The 20,826-nt window shown below is 51.2% G+C and overlaps 7 protein-coding genes across 7 annotated transcripts in view; 3 read left to right on the top strand and 4 right to left on the bottom strand.

Annotated features, from left to right (window-relative positions):
- CC84DRAFT_1190196 (TPR-like protein) overlaps window positions 1-537 on the top strand; it is a gene marked incomplete at both ends in the record, with an annotated part of 4,152 nt that extends 3,615 nt beyond the window's left edge. The window contains 2 exons of the mRNA XM_018181104.1: window positions 28-297; window positions 388-537. Coding sequence (XP_018031357.1) covers window positions 28-297; window positions 388-537 — 420 coding nt within the window. The remainder of the gene's footprint in view (window positions 1-27; window positions 298-387) is intronic.
- A 2,529-nt stretch (window positions 538-3,066) lies between these two features.
- CC84DRAFT_1229668 (nitrite reductase) lies at window positions 3,067-7,094 on the bottom strand (the record flags this gene model as incomplete). The annotated part of the gene is made up of 5 exons (XM_018183668.1): window positions 3,067-5,276; window positions 5,325-5,959; window positions 6,006-6,545; window positions 6,595-6,745; window positions 6,820-7,094. The coding sequence occupies 5 exons, from the start codon at window positions 7,092-7,094 to the stop codon at window positions 3,398-3,400; spliced, it is 3,480 nt and encodes a 1,159-aa protein (XP_018031358.1). The 3' UTR covers window positions 3,067-3,397.
- Window positions 7,095-8,022: 928 nt separating this feature from the next.
- CC84DRAFT_1154402 (nitrate reductase) lies at window positions 8,023-11,429 on the bottom strand. Its single transcript, XM_018176886.1, has 5 exons — window positions 10,648-11,429; window positions 10,333-10,591; window positions 10,051-10,286; window positions 9,145-10,004; window positions 8,023-9,097 (listed from the first exon to the last, which is right to left on the bottom strand). Exons 1-5 carry the CDS (start codon window positions 11,040-11,042, stop codon window positions 8,199-8,201), a joined length of 2,649 nt encoding a protein of 882 aa, XP_018031359.1. The 5' UTR covers window positions 11,043-11,429; the 3' UTR covers window positions 8,023-8,198.
- A 948-nt stretch (window positions 11,430-12,377) lies between these two features.
- On the bottom strand, window positions 12,378-13,247 carry CC84DRAFT_1180085 (uncharacterized protein; the record flags this gene model as incomplete). Its single annotated transcript, XM_018180454.1, has 2 exons — window positions 12,378-12,466; window positions 12,545-13,247. 2 exons carry the CDS (start codon window positions 13,245-13,247, stop codon window positions 12,378-12,380), a joined length of 792 nt encoding a protein of 263 aa, XP_018031360.1.
- An 826-nt stretch (window positions 13,248-14,073) lies between these two features.
- Window positions 14,074-16,204, bottom strand: CC84DRAFT_1101246 (DEAD/DEAH box helicase-like protein; the record flags this gene model as incomplete). The annotated part of the gene is made up of 3 exons (XM_018174904.1): window positions 14,074-15,400; window positions 15,447-15,886; window positions 15,944-16,204. The coding sequence occupies 3 exons, from the start codon at window positions 16,202-16,204 to the stop codon at window positions 14,074-14,076; spliced, it is 2,028 nt and encodes a 675-aa protein (XP_018031361.1).
- Window positions 16,205-16,584: 380 nt separating this feature from the next.
- CC84DRAFT_1046902 (uncharacterized protein) lies at window positions 16,585-18,471 on the top strand (the record flags this gene model as incomplete). Its single annotated transcript, XM_018173424.1, has 1 exon — window positions 16,585-18,471. A coding segment is annotated over one exon (1,887 nt), but the record flags the coding sequence as incomplete, so codon positions are not given.
- A 562-nt stretch (window positions 18,472-19,033) lies between these two features.
- Window positions 19,034-20,548, top strand: CC84DRAFT_1101135 (putative zinc metalloprotease; the record flags this gene model as incomplete). Its single annotated transcript, XM_018174900.1, has 2 exons — window positions 19,034-19,616; window positions 19,683-20,548. 2 exons carry the CDS (start codon window positions 19,034-19,036, stop codon window positions 20,546-20,548), a joined length of 1,449 nt encoding a protein of 482 aa, XP_018031363.1.
- Between the last annotated feature and the right edge of the window lie 278 nt (window positions 20,549-20,826).

Genomic DNA, 20,826 nt, shown 5'->3' on the forward strand with positions numbered 1-20,826 from the left:
ACGTACAGGAATCAAGGCCGGTGGAAGGAGGCTGAAGAGCTGAACGTGCAAGTGATGGAGACGAGAAAGAGGGTGCTTGGGGAGCAGCATCCAGACACGCTGACCAGCATGGGTAACCTGGCGTCGACGTACATGAATCAAGGCAGGTGGAATGAGGCCGAAGAGCTAGAGGTGCAAGTGATGGAGACGAGAGAGAGGGTGCTTGGGGAGGAGCATCCTTCCACGCTGACCAGCATGGCCAACCTGGCGTCGACGTTTTCGAATCAAGGCCGGTGGAATAAGGCCGAAGAGCTGGAGGTGCAAGTGATGGAGACGAGAGAGAGGATGCTTGGGGAGGAGCATCCTTCCACGCTGACCAGCATGAACAATCTTGCTTTCACGCTGCAGTGCCAAGCCCGTCACAAGGACGCTCTTGTACTGATGGAAAGATGCTTCCGCCTGAGCCAGCAGGTCCTTGGCAAGCAACATCCTGATACACAGTCGTCGCTGGGCACGTTGGCGAGCTGGCGAGCGGATTGTAGTGACGAAAATTCGTGACACATATTAGTGATTTATAGCATCAGGCACTAAGATCTACATTACACCAAGTTAAGTAGCTTATGACTTTCAACGGTATGTTGTAATGTAGTAAGTTAGCTACGTTACAAGAGTATTTCACGAAGGGTTTTAATCCACTCGCCACAACGAAATAAGACCTGCCTGCTGTCCACAGCCACCGTTCTCAGCCACAATATCTCAGTACGCTACTGTATGCCAAGAGCTACTAACAGCGCACGTCCGTTAGGCCTGTTTTTCACAATTTGGCGGTTTGCGCGGAGAAACTGCCGGGTCGCCCACTGCTAATCTCAAACTAACCGTTAAGCTTACAATATCAATCTTTGCCATCTCAACTTCCTGTCTAGCCTACCGAGCCTTTCACAGATGTATCCTGTCTCGAGCGAACAGGGGGGTGTTAGAGGAGAGTCTGTTGAAGCATCAACAGAACGAGCGACAGCAAGGTCAACAATGTATTTTTCAGCGTCGGGGGCTCATGTGCTAGGAGACTGATAGCTGACAAACAAATACGCCTCGCGCTTAATCATATAGGTGGACGTTGCGTGCATTCTGAGTACCCGAAAGAAAAAGTGTTCCGTTACACCGGGCGTCCCGGCACAATTGGATGGACGTTAGAAGCGGAGAAGCTTCAGAGATCGCTAGCGGGGTAGAATAGGCTAACTACTTCTATGCTATAGCGTCTGCTTAGCTGGTACGTGATGTTATCTATAATTCGCCCGATCGGATAAATTAAATCCTAGGTACCGACCAGAGGTGGCGATTCGCATAAATTGCGCACCAGCTGCAGCCTTATCACTAGGATCGACCTCGTATGACAGAAACTAGGTTCTTGGGACAGTAGAGAAAGGGTCCAGCGATTAAAGAACTCACAGTAATATGATGTTGGCCGCATAAGTTGTTATTGATCTCGCCTAGAAAGGTATACTTTTTTCGCGAAGAGCGGAAGGTATCTCATTAATTGTAATTTTGTGAAAGCTTAGATCAGATCGGTAGAGAAGATATTGAGATCCTTTATCATAGAGTCTTGCCCTTGGGCAATCAAGATAGTAGGCTTTATTAGGCCCTAAAGTCGATGTACCGAGGAATTGTTTCGGCATGATGGGTGTTTCGTGAGAGATGGACGTACGTTAGTTCTGCTATCAAATCTTGCTCGATTTTACCCTACTACCGAGAAACAGCCGCATAGTTCACACTGGCTGCTTGCTTGAATTATCTAAGCCTTCGATGCTCCATTCCGCGGAGCGGCCCATCCAGAGTGCCGATTGCGTTGGGCATACGTCTTCTACGCCATAAATTGCTTCCTGCGATACCTTGCACAAGCACATAACATGATGGAAATGATAACAAACCCGATGAAAGGAACACCCGCGTAAAAGAAGATCTCGTTGAAAGATGTGCGGTTGACTTCCGCCTTTTCTCGAATGAGTTGTTCGACCTGGTAGTGATTAGCATAGTGGTGTTCAAGGGAGACCGACCACACCGGTACCAAGTGGTGTTGCAATTAGAGGGGGCGGCCTGCGCTGTGATGACGAAAGCGAAGAGGAGGATTGAAGCGATCATTCACAGAGTATGATAACTTGATTAGATCAAGGTGTTCAGTGCCTAGTTGGCTCTGGAGGATGCACCACGGCGCGTACTCATACGGGAACTTTACATTGTGAGGGCTATTTTTTCCTTGGAAGAGTCACGTCGTGAAGATATTTGCATTGCATTTTGCTTTATTCTTCGTCTTACGTTCATAACGCAGCACGAGTGCTACCTTCTATAAGGCTCCCTTCACCTCGATGTTTCCTGCGAGTTATTCATGAAACCATCAAGGGCATCTAAAGAAGCACTGTGGTCTGAATAACATCTAACATCATCAACAGGCAACTAGTTCCATCGACATGGCACCCTTTTCCATCATTAATAGCACCCTGGCATTGCAGCCTCAAGATAAACTTGAGGCCGCACAAGCCGCCAACGATAAATGCAATCACTTCAAGGTCGTCATGGCCGTGCTCGGAATCCTCCCAGTTAACATGGTATTCTTCACGATTGCCTGGTTTGCTTAGTACCGCAGGCGTCATCAGAAAAGTAAGGTATTCGAACAGCAAAATTCGAAGGACTTCGCGATGGCTGAACTGTTTGGTTGCTCGTAGTATGTGAAGGGCCTCAAGGTAGTCGATTTTGAGGAAGTCGATTTGATAAATGAATAGAGGAAGAAAAAGGGCATTACGCGGTGGTCATTCGCAAGGGACTTTACGACGTAAGTCATAATCAAGTGTGCGCGACAAGTAAGTGTTTGGCAAAATAATGGCATGCTTTCTTCAAGGCCGTTGCATCCTATGATATTATCGTTGAGACTTTATAACCTTCATCATAATGTTGAATTCGAGTTCTTAGACTGCGCGTCCTTTTGCAAGTCGCGGTTAGTGATTCCTTCACATATAAACACTTCATGTACTTTTACCAAATTACTACAATTGCAAATTTGAGTACAGTTCATAAGTTGTGTACTTCAACACGCTGCGCTCAGTACATATGCAATGAAGCTTATCCTTTTCTTTCCATTGTCTTGCATCCCTTTCTCGTAGATCCTCATCTGAGCGTGTGTGCAATGTCCCCAAACCGATAAACATACAAGAGCTGAAATAAGGGATGTGGACTAGCACTGCCATGCAAGGAACAATAATGAGGCTCTTCTCAAGCGGACAGGACCACAATCTGTCTGCCTAACACGGACGGCATTCCAATATCTCGTACCACCACACGTCCCACATGAAGCATATCTCACAGCCCCTTCTATGACGCCATCGTAAATGCTACGTTATCATCGTCATTCATCATGCTAAGCTCCAAATCACCAGTCTAGGCCTCCCGCGCCACGTTCTCCACCGGCAAGTATCATGCTAGCTCTTGCTTGCTCTCCCACACCGTCCTTCAGATGGCTGATGGCAAAGCCTTTTCTTCCCTTCTGCGATGCTTTCAGCTTCTTGTCGAGAGCTTCGAATGGATCGCTTGTCTCATCCTTCTTTATCTTGAATTTGCTCGTCCCCAATACGCCATCGAGTTCCTCCACGCTCGGAAGCTTCACATACACAAAGCCATCATCGCGCTCCTCAACTGGGAAAGTGGCAATGTTAACCTGCTCGTCATTTGCGCAGCGACCAGCTTCAGGACCTGAGAGCTCGTAGTTGCGCTTGTGGTAGGGACACGACACCCAGAGCTTGTTGTTCTTGATGTCATCGCCAATGAGTCCGTCGCTGAGCACGAAAGCACGCTTGTGGGGGCACATCTGCTGCGTGCAGTAGTACTTGCCGCGCACCTTGAAGACAGCCAGTTGCGTGTCGCCGCGCTTGATCGCCTTCGAATCGCCAGTAGGAAGGTCTCGGAACTCTTCAGCCTTGACCAGAGGTTGCCAGCTAAGATCTCCCCACTTGTGGCCTTTGAAGTCTTCCTTTACTGATTCTGAAGGCCAGTAGCTCGGTCGTTCTTGGTCGCGTTCTTTTGTTGGCTCGATTGCTGGCTCGATATTTTCTGACGTGTTGGCGAATTGATTAAAGTGCGCTCTTCTTTCAGGGCTTTTAAGGACCTCTGTCCATTCACAGAAGAATGATCCGACGAGATCTTGCATCTGCTTCTCAAGGTCGGCGCATATTCCGAGCTTGTCCTCTAGAATCACTTCTTGAAGGTATTTGATACCGCCAGGTAGGTTCTCGATCCATCGCGCTGTACGCTGTAGCTTGTCTGCTGTTCTGATATAAAAAGAGATGTAGCGATCGAGGATTGGAATGACATCGTCGGGCGGAACATCTTTGGCGAGCAATTCTGAATGTCTTGGTTTCGCACCTCCGTTCCCGCCCACGAAAATGTTGAACCCCTTCTCCGTTGCAATGAGACCGAAGTCCTTGTTCTGTGCCTCGGCGCATTCTCTTACGCAACCGGATACACCGCCCTTGAACTTGTGTGGTGCTCGGATGGACTTATATCGCTCCTCCAGACGTACCGCCATGCCTACACTGTCACCCACACCGAAACGACACCATGTAGTTCCTACACAGGACTTCACTGTACGGAGCGACTTCGCATACGCGTGGCCAGACTCCATGCCGCCATCAACGAGCTCTTGCCAGATGGCTAGGAGGTCTTGCTTTTTAGCACCGAACATGTCAATACGCTGTCCACCGGTGATCTTGGTATACAGGTTGTACTTCTTGGCAACAGTCCCGATGATAATGAGTTTCTCGGGGGTGATCTCGCCACCCGCCATACGCGGGACGACACTGAAGGTTCCATTCCGTTGGATGTTCGCCAGGAAGCGATCGTTCGTATCTTGCAGTCCTCGTCGAGAATCGTCCAACAAATGCTTGTTGAACAAGCTGGAGATTATGGAACCGATCGCTGGTTTGCAGGCCTCGCATCCCGTCGACTCCGGCTCCTTTCCGCACTCCTTCATGACGTCGGCGAATCCAGTAAGCTTCTTGACGTAGATGATATTGAAGAGATCGGCGCGCGAGTATTCGAAATGGGGGCAAAGGTGGTTCTTGACTTCCTGGCCCATCGAAGACATAGTCTTGTTGAAGATGGTTTGGACGAGAGGCATGCAGCCTCCACACCCGGTGCCGGCCTTCGTGCACGCCTTCACGTCGCCGATGGATTTGCAAGAGCCGTCCTTAACGCCCTTCACCACATCACCCTTGGTGACATTGTGACATGAGCAGATTTGCACATCGTCGTCGCTGTAAGTGGTCAGTATAGCTTCATCGAGGCAGAAAGAAGACTCTTACAGATCATCACCGTCATCATCTCCTTTCGAAGCACCGACAATGAGCTCGCTTGGAGGCATCTCCAGTTGTTTCTGATTTTTCACCATTGGCACCAGCTTGACGTAGTCTTTTGTGTCACCAATCATCATTCCACCGAGCAGGTATTTCCCATCCATGGTGAACAGGTACTTTTTATACACCTGTTGGAATGGATCCTTGTAAGTAAGTGCTTTGACTGGAGGAGGTGCTGGACCATCAGTCAAACTCTTGACTTTATCTCTTGGTCCACTCTCACCATCTTTCTTCGCTGGTCGCCGTCCGGGCATGTCTTTGGGTCCGTCACGATCGGCGAAGAAGTCTCCGAAGCTGGCCACTTCTACGCCTAAGAGCTTCAATTTTGTACTTAAATCCGGTCGCTTGAACTTGCGCGGCGTGTGCGCTTTTGCCTGTGTGAGGTTGAAGGCGAGGACGTCCGCCATCTCGACACCTGGAGCGATCAGACCGAAGGTCTGGTTTTCCCAGCTTGCACACTCGCCGATGGCGTAGATGTCCTTGGTTGAAGTCGATAGGTCTGGGGCGACTATAATACCACCGCCGCGATCTGCACACTTGATGCCTGACTGTCTAGCGAGCTCGTCGCGTGCTCTGATGCCGATCTGTAAATGTAAGAAACTGAGCAATATATCTCGGGAACCAACTTACAGCGAAGCATATAGTCGAGCACTCCATGCGCTCTCCATCTTCGAATAGGACACCTTTCACAGAGTTTTTCTCATCGACTTCGATCTTGCCGACTCGCTTAGAGAGCATGACATCCAGGCCCAGTGCTCTGACTTGCTCCACAACCATGCCTCCTGCGTCGCCATCCAACTGCCTGCTCAATACCCATCTATTTCTCTCGATGAGTTTCACTTTGCCAAAATCTTCAAGATCCATCATTGCTTTGGCCGCTTCCAGACCTAGCAGGCCACCTCCAACCGTAATTCCAGTGGTGCCTTTTCGCGTCGCGGCGAATTTAATGAGCCGCTGGAGATCGTCGATAGTCCGGTACACAAAAACGCCTTCTGCATCGTGACCAGGTGTGTGCTTGGGGAGGAGCGCATCAGAGCCGGTCGCGAGGACGAGGACATCGTAAGGGACTGTCTCGCCGCTGGAGGTCTTGACCGACTTGTTCTTTGAGTCGATTTCGGTGACGAGGGTGTTGAGGTGGTAGCTGAGGGATCCTTCGGGCATTGAAGAGTACTGAGATTGGTCAGAAAGATGTAGGGAAGAACGTGGGATTGCAACTTACCCAGTCCTTAGGGTTCAGATATAGGTTCTCGACTTCGCGATGTTGGAAGAAGCTGGTCAGACCAACGCGGTTGTACGCGAGATGGGGTTCCTCGCCGATTACCACCACGTCATACTCTCTCCGCTTGACATCGTACTTGAGAAGCTTTTCACTGAATGAGACGTCAGCGCAATTGTTATCTCATGGTATCTCCAGCTTCGAGATAACCACGCGATTCGAGCTTACATGAACGCAATGCCCACCATTCCCAACCCCACAACCACAATCCTTTTCCTCCTAGATTCGATATCTATCTCTGAATCCTCGTCTTTCTTCGATTGTTCGATTTTCTCGGGCAATCTGCTGACCTCCGAATCATTCAATTGGCCTACTGGCAGCTTCGCATCTTTCGCCGGTTTATCACCCCAGGTAGGATTGTGTGGTGGTGAATCCGGTGGAGAATGTGTTTGCATGCTCGTAGGCTCAAAGCCGGGTGTGTGAATTGGCTCAGCTTCCTCCATGATTTTTCACGTTGTGATATCTATCGAGCTCTCGCAGACAGCCGATGGCAAAAACCACAACGAAGTGGTCAAGCGCGTGAAGCGATAATAAAAGAAAAAGATCAAGCAATTGCTTGCGAAGGGGTATAGCGCACAGAGAAGACGAAGGATGGAGTGAGGACAGGAGAGGAGGAGCAAGAAGCTGGGTAGGACTTGTAACGACAGACACTACATGACATCTCCACCCGTTCTCCGGGCCACCAAAAGCAACCGATTATCCAGCGATCTGGGCACCAAAGATTGACACTCTACCTTACCTCAACCCATCTCAAACCCTCCAGCACGACTGCATATCGCCCCCGTCGACCAACCACAGCCCCGCCATTACCCTGAGCCCTCCCGTGGAGAGAGATAACACAAGAAATCGCGCTACGCTACCCGTCCGGTATCGAACCACTGCGCCCGCGGAAGCGTGCGCGCAGCGGAGAAACGTCATGGGCGCACAGATCGCATTTGGCGATGCGCATTTGGTGACCGCGTTTCTCCGGGGAAATGCAGGCGTAGCGATCCTGATAAGGTCGAGGTGTTATTTGGTGCCAAGAGGCCACGAGAGATAAGGTGCCGGGCTAGATCGGAGCAGGGATCTGTTAGCGTGGGCATCTTTGAAGGTGCGGAGATAAGGTGCCGGGCTAGATCGTAGCAAGGGTCTGTTAGCGTGGGTATACAAGGTGAGACTTGAAGGTGCGGAGATGCAGGATGGGAGCGGGATTTCTCCGTGTGAGGGTTTCATACGATACGGACCTTGGAGTGACCTTGGAGTGAAGGAGATCATGAATAAGCGCTGGAATTATGGCGAAAAGGTGAAGTAGGACGAAGAGTCACGTGGTCGGAAGCATTTCGAGGTCCAGAGGCGGGCTGGAGTGCTGAAGAGAGAACATTTCGAAGAGCAGTTTATCAATTCAAGAAATCCTTATCCTTAGGTACTTTCTAAGCTTCTCGAAAAGTCGTCCCGGTAGAATGGCTAGAATCTTGACTCCAGGCACCATACGCCGATTGCTCTTACATGTGTACAAAGAGATTCGTGTCCAGTCCGTCTCCAGCCCCATAATGTACAGTTTTTCTCTCTCAGAAGAACAATAGATCTTCTTCTTTCCAACCTTGCTCCAGAAGTGCTGCATGCGTAGCCTTCTCCAACGGCTCCGGACCACACACCAGCACCAAACTCTCCCCATCCGCCCGGCATACACAATGCTCCTGCAAAAGCGGTGCTCCAATCCGGCCTCTCATTCCAGCCCAATCTTCTGGTCCTTTCGTCAACGTATACAATAGCTTCAATCTATCCGTGTTCTCCCTCGCAAACACATCCAAGTCCTCCTTACAAAGGATATCCTCAACAAGACGATTGCCGTCAAGCAACACGCACGTCGTAGGATCCTGCTTATCCTGCATAACAGCGCGCAGCACCTGGAAGATAGGTGTAATCCCGGACCCTCCGCAGATCATGAAGAAGCGCTTGATATGCCGCGGTTTGCCGTTGATGAGACACTCCCCTTTGCCAATATATTCGAACTTCCCGATCGGTCCCTTCATTTCGACGAAGTGTCCCGCCGGTATCGCATCTAGTGCTTTCGTCATCTTCCCGCCAGGCTGGTCTTTCGTGTCGAAGTAGACTTTGACTAGCACGTCGAGGTAGCCCCGCTTCGTGGTCTCGGAGATGGGCGTGTAGGAGCGGATGATGGACTCGCGCGTTACTGGGTCTCTGAGCCGGATCATGAGGTGTTGGCCTGTCGGGAGACCGAGGGTTTGGTCCTCGTGCTCGAGTTTGAAGGTGAAGACACGGGTGTCCCAGGAGACGGTGGTCTTGGATTGAAGGAGGGATTTGGTCCAGGCGCGGGAGTCGAGGAAGACGGGACGGGGTTCCGCAGATTCAGTGACAGGTTCGCCCTCGGCAAGGATGCGCTGAGCAGCTGGGTCGAGGGTGCCGATGTGATAGTCTGGCATCATTGCTTTTGCGGTCTCGCTGTCTGATGGCTGTCAGTCACTTGCGGAGTTGTAGGAATTGAGAACTTACGGATTGCCATGAACTCATCAGTGCTATCAAGGCCAGCTGCACTGATGATGCTTTGAGCTCCGCCGGGATGACCATCCAGGAACGGCGTTCCATCATAGACCTCCCCGTTTACGACGAACCATGGGGTTTCGGGATTGTTGTGTTCCCTAAACTCCTCGATCGTGATTTCCTTTTTCAATCCGTCCTTCGTCATTTTGATCTCTTTTGGAGCTTCCGCTTCGACGGCGTCTTTCTTCTCGCCTTCAATCTTCTCGCCCCAGTACCCGTTTGTCAGATTGCCACCAGTCTTCTTGATACGGTCCATCCAGCCTCCAGGAATAAGCGCTGGCTGAGTAGGGTGCTCGAAGCGCAGTATACCGTCCTCATTGTGGACGACAACGCGGAACCAAGGGTTGTTCATCATACCAAGTACAGACCAGTACATGTCTCTTGGCTGGACATTCATGCTCTCATCCATCGCTCTGACGACAATATCCTTTGCCTCTTTCAGCTCTTCGACTAGTATGTTGAGCTTCCAGAAGCACCAGCAGAAACAAGTTTCTCTCCAGTCCATGTCTAGTCGCCCACCAAAGAGTTCCTTATCTTGGAAAGCACGGTACTTGTCTTCCGCATACTCAATGTTGCCGAGTCTCCAGCTCTTGCCTTGGTCGAGAGAGATCTGCACGCGGGTGATGCGTCGACCACCGCCGCTGTACGCATACCCTTGCACTGTGTAGTACTCCGGCGCTGTAGCTAGTTCGAGCTTCTCGTCGTGTGCTGGGACAGCAGTAGCTGAATTTGGGCTCAGATCGTAAATGGCATAGCGTTCGTCCGTCCACCAGTTCTTGTTCTTTGCCGCCTCGTCTGGATCGACCATTGTGCTACTATGGTCAGTAATCGTCCGTGTGTCAAAGAAAGGGTACTTACGGAAGCACTCTGTTATCGTAGATGTGATACCAGTTGTCGCTCGGCTCAGCAGTTATGATCAGCTTCTTCAACCACTTCACACTGCGACCGCCTATCTGCCCTGGTATCACTACTCGAAGCGGCTTCCCGTGATCTGGTGTCAGGGGCTCTCCATTCATTCCGTGTGCAAGCATGATGCCACGGTTAGGATCCATAGCCCAATTGAGCTTGACGGAAGTGCCGTAATAGCCATTGGGCTGTTGGCTGTTAGCGTTGCATCATGTCGTAGGTCAGGCGACTGACCAACTTGTCCGCACCCTCCATACACACGTAACGTGCTTTCCTCAAGGGCTTCGCTCTTTCTAGGATATCTTTCATGACCACACCAGTGAACAGCGCTGTCGATACGCCCGCCGGACCCCATGAGAATCCTTTCGACTTGCGGACGACATTCTGCTCCTTTCTTCTGTTGCCCGCACAAACCAGTGTGATGGGGTATGTCACATTCTCATAGTCGGATAATAATTCCTTGAGCGTTATCTTCAATGGGTTGGCAACAAGGCTGCAGTGGATGTTAATGATTCCGATCTAAGATGGGATGTAGGCCGGGTCACGTACCCTTCTACGGAGAATTCCCAGTCAGGTATGTCTTCTTCCCGAACTTCTGGTACCGGACCATGATTTCGCACATAGAACAGCTCGGGAGACGTCAAGAAACCTTCCTTAAACAGCTCGGTCAGAGGTGCTTCGCAGTTGAAAGGATGCACACCCGTGAGCCGTATTAACCGAGAGTCTCTTGCTACGTGTGAGTCTGGTGTTGGCTTGTCAACATCTAATACCTGTGTGGGTGTAGTCGACGGTGGTGGTAATGGAAAATCGAGCTGCTCCTTGCCGTCACTTATCGACGTGACAGACTTTGTATCTTCACCATCAATAATTGTCTCTGGCGGTGTTGGTGGGAATTCGACACTCTTCTTTTGTTGAACAGCCTGGGTCTCTATAACTGTGGCCATGTTGCGCGACGGGGTATACGAAGGAAGTGAACAAATAGCTGTAAATGGAGTGTGGGGTATTTAAAACGACAAAAGAATACTGATCGCAATGCGAGGAAGGTGGCTCTCTGTGGGGGGGTATCACCAAGCTGACATCGATTGATGAGGTAGGAGTTGTAGTGTAACGAAGAGAGTGGCGTTCAAACAGAAAACACCATAGTCTGGGCCTACCGTTAGGTCCGGGTATTATGCATACCATCGCTGGGAACTTGCTCGCTGCCGCTTCTCGTAATGCCAGCGATCACCAAACGTGTCCGCCGGAGAAGATCGATCACAACGACTTCGGCACACCAACTCACGAGCCTGCCCCATTGCCGAAAAGCAACGCTCTGATCAGGCGCAATATCGTGGGGAAGGCAGTCCATCGATTTCGTTATCATCCCTGCACCCAATAAAAGCATTCGAGATGGAATGATCCTCTGAAGATAATGCATCCTTATCTTTGCGTATTAAGCGATCCGGTCTGAGACTAGTGGAGTGGGTGGCCAGTAACGCCCAGCGACTCCACAGATGACGCCTGTCAAGGGATCTCTGCAGCTAAAGGAACTTGCAGTAAATTGTGGAGCAATCTATCCGTCCCTGAGAACGAATTGCAAGATGCTCCGCGGCTCGAATGAGCACTTGTTGTCTCCGTGGACACGGAAATGCAAGTCAGACCGTTTCGCGGGACACTAGGGCGAGCTTTGACGAAAATAATGGAGGGTAGTCTTTGCAGATCTGTGCGACAAGCTGTTCGATTGCGCTGAGTCATTCTATTGAATGGCTTTCAATTCACTACCAGCAACCTAAACGTCTCTTTCTTGACATGCGCACATAGTGTAATGCTTTGATATCGGCGCATCATAGTGCCGATGGATGCGGTTAGATTGTAGACTGCTACGTAGAGTCAAGTCAAGGAATGATAGGAAGCCGTAGTTGGAACATTGTCCATGTATGCGGCGCCAAATTGCCGCTCATGAACAAGGATGCGTTCTCCACCGAGCGGCATCTACGGAGAAAGGACAGACACCCGGTCACAAGGAGCTAGGTGGGCAAAGAGACATTAGATTCTCGTGAGAGATAAGGAGGTTGTAGAGTGTAGTTCTTCAGCGGAGAAACGAACACTCCGTTGTGTTGTGCATCTCCGCGGCGAGTGCAGACGCAGCCAACAACTTGTGGGTCCGGCCGGGTACAGCCGAAAAATGGCCGACACCCAGCGTTGGCTCGCACCATGCGAAGTTACAGATGCTCAACTCTGATAGCTTTTCAAAAAGGGTTTTTTTGTGGATTGTATCTACAATTAAGTTCTATCCCAAGTTATGTACCGTATTGGTCTAGAAGACCAGCCACTGGAATGTTCTCAAACGGAGGCGAATTACTTCTACTGTCATCTCCTTCGTGTACTCCTGCGATCGAGACGTCATCTAATTGAAAGGCACCTCAGAAACCGAAGTTCAGAGGCGCAGTTTCTTACAATGCCTTACTTGGCACATCCCCTAGCTTCCCTGCGATGTCACTGAGGTATTTCTTCTCTCCTAGAATGGTGTCATCGCCCTCGCTGAGTTGAACTCCATTTTCATCCATCACCCGTACTAGACTGGGCCATGCGACAATCTCTTGGGTCGTAAGTCTGATGGATGTGGTTGCCGCAATATTTATGGTCGTTGTGCTTAAAAAGCTCTCCGGTTTGGGCTCGGTTTCTGTCTTGCCGTGCGCAATCGCGCGATCAGAGCGCCAGTCGAACTTCCAAAAACAAGGCTGACCGAATAGCGTAAAAGCAAAAGAAGCACCTAGCCTCAGGACGTCCCTCAGGTCGTCAATGCGCGCATCCTTGCCATGACTGACATTGCTGGGCTTTGCGTATCTTGCGAGAAGAGGATCCAAGTCCTTCAAGGCACGCTCGATATTCACGGTGCGCGCATCGAAGAACGTAAATGCGTCTAGGACGTAGGCATTGTGGCACAGAGCGGCGGTTGCCTGCTTCCAACGGGACAGCAGTGCAAAATTGACAGGATTTGGCTCATCTTTCCTAAGTGTGACGGCCCCTTTCCCGAAGGAGAAGCTCTGAAAACACTCTACGATCTCCGGTGGAAGGAACGTGCTGCCAGGGCTATTACTGATGCCTAAGTTCAGCAGAAGACTTCGACTCAGGATCGTCCACGCGATGCACATAGCTAACATGGCCATCCTTGTCTTTCCGTCCCCAAGTAGTCCCAATATCTGCGGCCACGGAAGAGAGATCCCTGTGCTGGCGTGTTCGATGACAGACTGCGAGATGCCTTTTTCTGCATCATCTTCCGAGTAGAACTTGTGCACATGAGCTACAATGACTTCGTGAAGACCAGAGAATTGCTTTAAGAGCTCCGCGCTTGAAATTTGTCCTTCTGTTCCGTACACAGACGGAACCCGGGAAAGCGACGATGGCGTTGGCACCCGGGATGGCCGTACTGGATAGGAGGGTCGCAGATCCAAATCTTCGGCTGAGATTTTATGTGGCTTGATTTTGCGAAGCAGACTCGTGCGGTTTGACTTGCTCCGTTCCATTACGTTAGAGACCGTAGACGAGGGCGCCTGAAGGCCTGCCACAGGCAGAAGGTGATTATGTAGCAGCATAGGCATACGCGTTTCTGAATAGGTCTGTGAGGACAAAATGCCAGCTCCGTTCACGCGGTACGTGTCATATAGATTCTGTCTGGGGATCCGTTGCTAAGTACGCGACCTTCGACTCCCATGTGACAGGTATCACCGATCGAATGATCGCATCTCACATTCCAATGTATCGGTAACATTTTCATAAGGAATGCTTCGAGAAGCATTCGATATCCTTCGCTTCCGATCGCAGAGGGATACACGTCCGGCACGTGGTTCTGAAACAGACAATGAAAACCCGGCGGCCTTGGGCTTTAGCGCGAACATCGACAAGGTTTTACTGCACGCGGGTGTGAATGATAAGACCAAAATAAACTTTCGGTTGCTTCAACAAAGGAATTGAGACGTAGTAGGCTTGGCGAGCTCACTCAGAAAGCCCTCGGAAGTTATTCGCGGACAAAGGACCAACCCGTGTCTGGCCTTGCAGCCGATCCTTCAAAGTGTCGGCTCTTTCTTGTACCTTCAGTGCACTCTTTTGTTTCGCATGAGCTTTCTTGAATTTACCCGTCGTCCCATGTTTGATTCTTGTGATCATATCCCCTGCCTTGCCTTTGGTGAGGTCCTTTGATTTTAGGTGATCTTCTTCTGGACGGAACTTATTGAGGTAGTCAATCTGTGTTTGGGATGCTGGGCTACGACGCCAGGGTTGGTTTTTGGAGATCCAGATAAACTCGAAGGCTTCCATTGCGAAGGTGTCTGCTGCATGGACCACATGTTCGAAGCTGTCACTTTGTGCGATCACTCTAGGTGTGGCATACGGGCTCTTCGATCTAGTGCCAGCTGGGAGTCTCCAGTAATGCTTGACACGGAAAGTCTGATTATCGTTGCCCGTTGGATCAATGACAAGGTAGGCACCGCCATTGGTAGAGAGGACAAACCTACCCTCACCAACGGCAACCCAAGCGAGCTGGCTAATTCTTCGTATGACGTGGTCGCTCGATGTATCTGCGATCAAATCGTGCACAGAGTCATAATCAGTGAAGGTGATGGACCCAGGAGGCTTGGCCGAGAGAGGTCTTGCAGCGGTGTCAGCTGCCGCCTGTTCTCGCTTGCTCTCCTCCTCTTTCCGTTCTTTGAGTTCCATCATGTCTTTAGTATTAGCCTTTTCAAGGATCTCAGCAGGGTCGAGACCAAACAATGTTGGCGTAGATACGACACCAGTGCTCAAAGCTGATACCATGTCGATAATATGGCAATTCTCTTTGCCAGGATGCAAACGCATGCCTCTTCCAATCATCTGAACCAGTAGATTACGCGACTTCGTCGGTCGTGCTAGCAGGACGCAATCAATGTTGGGGATATCCGTCCCTTCAGTGAAGACACCACAGTTGAGCAGCACCGGAAAGTCGCCTCTTCTGAAGGCGTCAACCCTGGCACTGCGTATTTTGCTTGGGGTATCGCCGGTCACGAATTCGGCGGCAATGCCATGCTGGCGGAATCTTGCAGTCAAATTGGAAACGTGGCTGAGGTCAACACAGAAGACGATAGTGGAGTTGCGGCTTTGGGCTTTCGCCAGCCACGCTTTGATCAGGAGATCGTTGGTCTGTTCTGTATTGACGACTCGAGATAGGGCAGCCGTCTTAAAGTCGCCATTTGCAGTCGTGCTCACCGTATTTAGATCGGCCTTGATCTCGACCGTGGTGAAGACGACATCGGAAAGCCAGTTATCCTCGATCATGTCCACATAGTCCCTGCCACCATCAGCCTCGCTACGAGCTGTGTTACTGGAGGACGTACCTGTGGTAAACTATGTGGTCAATGACTGCGCCAAGCTTGCGGCCATCAAACCGTGAAAAGGTGGCAGAGACACCCACTAGGGCAGGAGCTGGCACCTTTTTCCAATCGGCAGTGTGGCGCAAACCAAAGTGTTCCAACAGATCCAGATACTGTTGGCTCACTATGTGGTGGGCTTCATCGACCAGTACGAGCTTGTACCGAGCCGGATCAAACTTGGCGACTCTGCCACTAGACATGATGCTCTGTATGGATGCGACGGTAATATCGGCTGTCCCAGAAGCACGGTGGTTGCCCATCTCGAGGTCGACGTGCTTGTTGGGGTATGCGAGGGCGCAATGACGAGCGGCCTGTTCCACCAGCTCGCGGCGGTGGGCCAATATAAGCGTTTGGGAGGCATCTCCGGTGGCAGGGAGTCGGTCGATGAGATGTGTGAAGATGACCTAGGAATGGTCAGACATGCGTCGAGCGCGCACGGCGGCTTCCGCGGTTGCACATACTGTCTTGCCGGATCCGGTGGCTAGCGACACGCCGAGCCTCTTGTGACCCTTTGCGAGGTAGGCCAGCACCGACTGGATGCATTCCTCCTGGTACTCGCGCAGCGTGATCTTCAGCGGTGATGAGGGAAGCGACGGAGGCGGGGTGGTGGTAGGCGCGCTCTTAACCGCCGTGGACACGCATCTACGAGGGACAGCGAAGGGGTGGGCTACAGGAGCCGCTCGCCTGAGTATACTCGGCACACATTGGAAAAAGCGAAACATCAAGCGATGGCGACTGCAGCCATCACCGCACAGGAACGAAAGTTGCGCGCAGTCACGGGTCACGGGATCCTTATCGATACAGCAGCACGGGGCCGAGGCATCTCCGGCTTGGCGTGTAAAATGCGACGAGCCGAAGACTTCACGGTACCATGGAAACGGATCGTATACAATCATGCTCCTTCTAGACCCATCTTCTCCATCGCCAACCTTGGAGCTTAGCCAGACGAGCGCCTGCACCTTTCTGCACCGCTACGTTGAGAGTGGAAGAACTGTTGCACCGTAGCTGACTTGATTACCCAATCTCAAAGTCCGGAACCTTAATGGAGCGAGTACACACCACAGCCATGAGCTCGTCTGAGTCCGACTGGAAAGCATCGCCGCAACCCTCCCCACCTACCTCGCCGCGAAAACGCCGCAGATCTTCATCGGCTGACTCCGGACGACGGCGCAAGCGTACCGCTTGGGCTGCACCGTACAATGATGCCTACCGCCTCTTGTACAATGATTTTGTGCAGACCATTGCAGGGAACCACAAAATCCCGGTAGTATCAACTTTGAAGACTTCTCAGCTAGGTGCGACGGTGTGGACGGCCAGCGAAAAAGAGGCTTTCTTTGCAGCTGTAGAAAGACTCGGGAAAGATAATCTGCCCGGAATAGCTGCAGCCATCGGGTCAAAAAGCATCTTTGAAATACGACATTTTCTTGTACTCCTTGAGGATGCATACATTGACCGCGCCGGCAAGCGGGACATCTCACTAGCCGATATTCCAGCCGCTGCAGAGGTTGGCTTCATCTGTGAACGCCAGCTAGATGCAGCGGGCGACACTCTCGCCACAAAGCAAGAGCGTTTCGAAGCTACTCAAGAACAGAAGCGGTATGGTGAGCATTGGCTCATCACGTCTGAATTGGCCGGGGAAATTGAAATTGCTGCAAAAGGTTTGCGTGCTTCCGTGCCAGTCGAAAGCGGGGACGATGACGACGGTCTGCACGCCGCGAGTGATGCACCATTGCTCCGAGAGATACCTGAAGCGCGTCTCATCATCCCGAAGTCGTTTCTTGAGCTATCGCGGAATTTGTTCATGAATTCGTCATCCAATACATCTTATCCTTGGCCGAACTGGCGAAATCTAGCCTCTGACATCACGCCTGAGCCTTGCATGTACCGCACTGCTCTTCGCGATTTTCACACCTTGGTACTGTTGTTGACCAAGCGTGTCATGCAGACCGCACTTATTCAAGCAACATCTAGAATACGTGCTCAAGGCTGGCGCGCCAAGAAAGGTGTCAAGCTGTTTGTAAGGTCAAGAGATGTTCACACTGCAGTTGATCTGTTAGGCGTCAACGCAAGCAGAAGACAATTTTTTCGAGATGTCCCGAGGCGTTGCAGACTAAGAGTCACAGACGGAAGGTATAAAGCCCGTGTCCTCCGCTGGGACGAAGTTGAAAGAATCCTTGATTCTACAGAGAACAGGTCGACACCTCTGGACTCGGATACGGAAGCTGAAACACGCACAACCCAAGCAGAGCAAGTGCAATTCAAGTTCAGGGCCGCTCGAAGTGGGACGCCCTTGCCTCTAGCCAGACAATCCAGTACCGATGAATCTGCAGATGACCATGCGGGAAGCAATGCCGAGTCGCCTGCCGAGGGTACAGATTCTGACGGCTATCAAGCTTTAGATGATTCGTTCGAAGCTTCTGATGCCGATGCTGAAGCAAAAAGCGAATCAGGTTATGATTCTTCCGAAGACGAACTGAAAGGACTGGAAGAGTTTGATAGAGAAGCGAGCCGGCTAGAGGAACGTCGATTGTGGTCGGTATTAGGCGACGCTCCTGAAGATCCAAAATCCGCGCCTGAAACGACATATGATCAATTGATCCGCAAGATTCCACGCCGAAGAAATAGGGCCGAGGGCAACGAGTGGCGAAACTGGACGAATTACCACCCTGAATGGGAGGAGACGCGTTCACGAATACCCGAGATCAACTTTCTTGCCAACCAAACATCACCTAGTTCTTCACGGAGTTGGGACCTAGCTACAGACTACGAGACAGACTATGGTGCCGAGGCGGGCGTATCACCGGGTGGAGATCACAAGTCAAAGAAGAGATTACCTCTACGTATTGTTGAAGAGTTACCTCTTCGAGATCCCCGATCATACGCTGCTTTACGGGGCAAGCAGTCAGAGTCAGCGCAGCGCGATGCTGAATCGGATGCTTCTGAGCACGAAGCCCAAATACCAGCGCAGTCAATTGAACTGGTCAACGAGGGCGCTTCCGCAATGTCAACTGTGGAAGATCATACCTTGGACATATTCCACTAGGGCGGAACCTCGTTTACGACCATGGCCTCAATATACCTCTTCATATTCAACAACGCCTGCAACGGTTGAGCAATGGGTTTTTTTGGACCCCGATATGTATCTTGCAGCTAAGCAAAAAGTCCCATCTAGCAACAGAAGCGAAAATATGCACAAAAATCTGATATGATCATACGCGGAAAAGTCACTGTTCGAAGCGTCATAATGGCAGTCTTCGCGTCCGGGTATTAGCACCTTCCTAATTGAGCAACCAACTTCCCTGTCGATCCAGGTACGATAACCAACAGACGAGAGATGCCCAGCCGCGGACCTAGTAAATCTTGACGGCAGTACCGTTTCCAAGAGATGACCCCTCTCAACTCATGGCGACGCCTAACTCGTACGGGAAACTCGCTCTTGTCTATCCAGCCGTTGCAGATGCCGTCATCGGAAGGTTGTTTCCACCACACTCATACATAAGTACGATGCCCTGTCAAATAGGAATGATGCATAGCTTTACACGCTCGCCGCCATGCGTTTTTCTACATTGTCGGCCGCGACATTGCTGGCATCGGCTAACGCTCATGAATTACTTCTTGAACGGGAATTGCCTCCAGCAGTAGCCCTTAACCCCGATAATTACGCTTCGTGCGCAAACGCAGCGTGGCCTCCCACGACCTCAGAAGTGGGTGTAGAGCTCGTACCACAAGCCCCCGACGATGAGCTCAAAGCACTTGTAGACGAGATCAGCTCCGCGAATATCCAAGCCACCATTCAGAAACTTGTTTCTTTTGGCACTCGCCACACGCTATCCACGCAAAACAGCAGTACCCGTGGCATTGGTGCAGCACGCGATTGGATTGCGTCGGAGATGAGGAAATACGCTGAGGAATCGAACGGTCGTATGACTGTCTCTGTGCCTGGATATGTTCAAGGCGTTGCGTCTAGGATCCCGTTTCCGGTCAAGATTTCAAATGTGCTGGCGACTATCAAGGGCTCTGCAACGCCAGATAAAGTGTATGTGATGACAGGACATTACGATAGTCGAGTCACAGACGTATTGGATTATACGTCCGATGCTCCAGGTGCAAATGACGATGCCAGCGGCACTGCCAGTACGTTCTCCTAACTTGCGATGTCTTGTGACCTACCTATAGTATCAGAAGACTAACCGGAAATAGTCGCTATCGAATTGGCTCGTGTTTTAGCCAAGGCAAAACCGAGATCCACCATCATTCTCGGTGCCGTGGCTGGTGAAGAGCAAAATCTCTACGGCTCCACCTTCCTCGCGCAAACCCTCAAAAACGCATCCACAAACGTGGAAGGCATGCTCAACTGCGATATCGTCGGCTCCTCAACCGGTGACCGCGGCCAGAAAGATCCCTACACGATCAGGGCCTTCGCGCAAGGTCCGCCCTCTTACGAGTCCACGACTGTTGCAGCACAGCGTCTGCAGATTGGTGGAGAAAACGACTCGCCTGCTCGCGAACTCGCGCGCTTCTCCGCCGAAGTAGCCGCGAATAATGTTACCGGCATGAACATCGCCGTTATCTACCGTCTTGATCGCTTCCTGCGAGGCGGCGACCATAGGCCCTTCTTGGACGCAGGATACCCGGCTATCCGCTACACGGAGCCTAACGAGAACTTCAACCACCAACATCAGGATTTGCGCGTCGTGAATGGTACGCAGTATGGCGACCTTGTCGAATTTGTAGACTTCGAGTACACCGCTCGCGTGGGTAAAGTCAACCTTGCGACCCTGTGGTCGTTGTCAGAAGCCCCGGGCTACCCACGCAATCTCACTGTCGATACTACCGCGCTGGACAACAATACACGACTGAAGTGGATCGTCCCTGACGATGCGAATCTGAAGGGGTATGAGGTGGTGTGGAGGTCTACGACAGCGAGTGTGTGGACGCACGTTTTGGATGTGGGTAAGGTAGGCAGTGTGACAATACCGTTGAGCAAGGATAATGTGATCTTTGGGGTGAGGGCTGTGGGAGCGAACGGATACAAGAGTACTGCATCGTACCCATTCCCTGGATAGATATATGTGGAGCAATTGAACGAGTCCAAGCCACGTGTCGACATCCTCATTCACTTCCTTGCATTTGTCCGGGGGTGTGTGTACAGCTATTCAGACATCGCTTCCTGCCTCGTCTTTGCACTTCCCATACACGAAATTTAGAAGCAGATAACGGAACGGTCCATTGTCATAGAGTTGATGACATTAAATCATGTCCAACCCTCAAGGTGGACCTAATCGATCTGACAACAGTGTGCTTATGACGTCTACTGTGAAGTGTAGCCCCCTTCGCCGCAGAA

This window comes from Paraphaeosphaeria sporulosa (genome assembly GCF_001642045.1).
Source record: "Paraphaeosphaeria sporulosa strain AP3s5-JAC2a unplaced genomic scaffold CC84scaffold_11, whole genome shotgun sequence".
Lineage (NCBI taxonomy): Eukaryota > Fungi > Ascomycota > Dothideomycetes > Pleosporales > Didymosphaeriaceae > Paraphaeosphaeria > Paraphaeosphaeria sporulosa.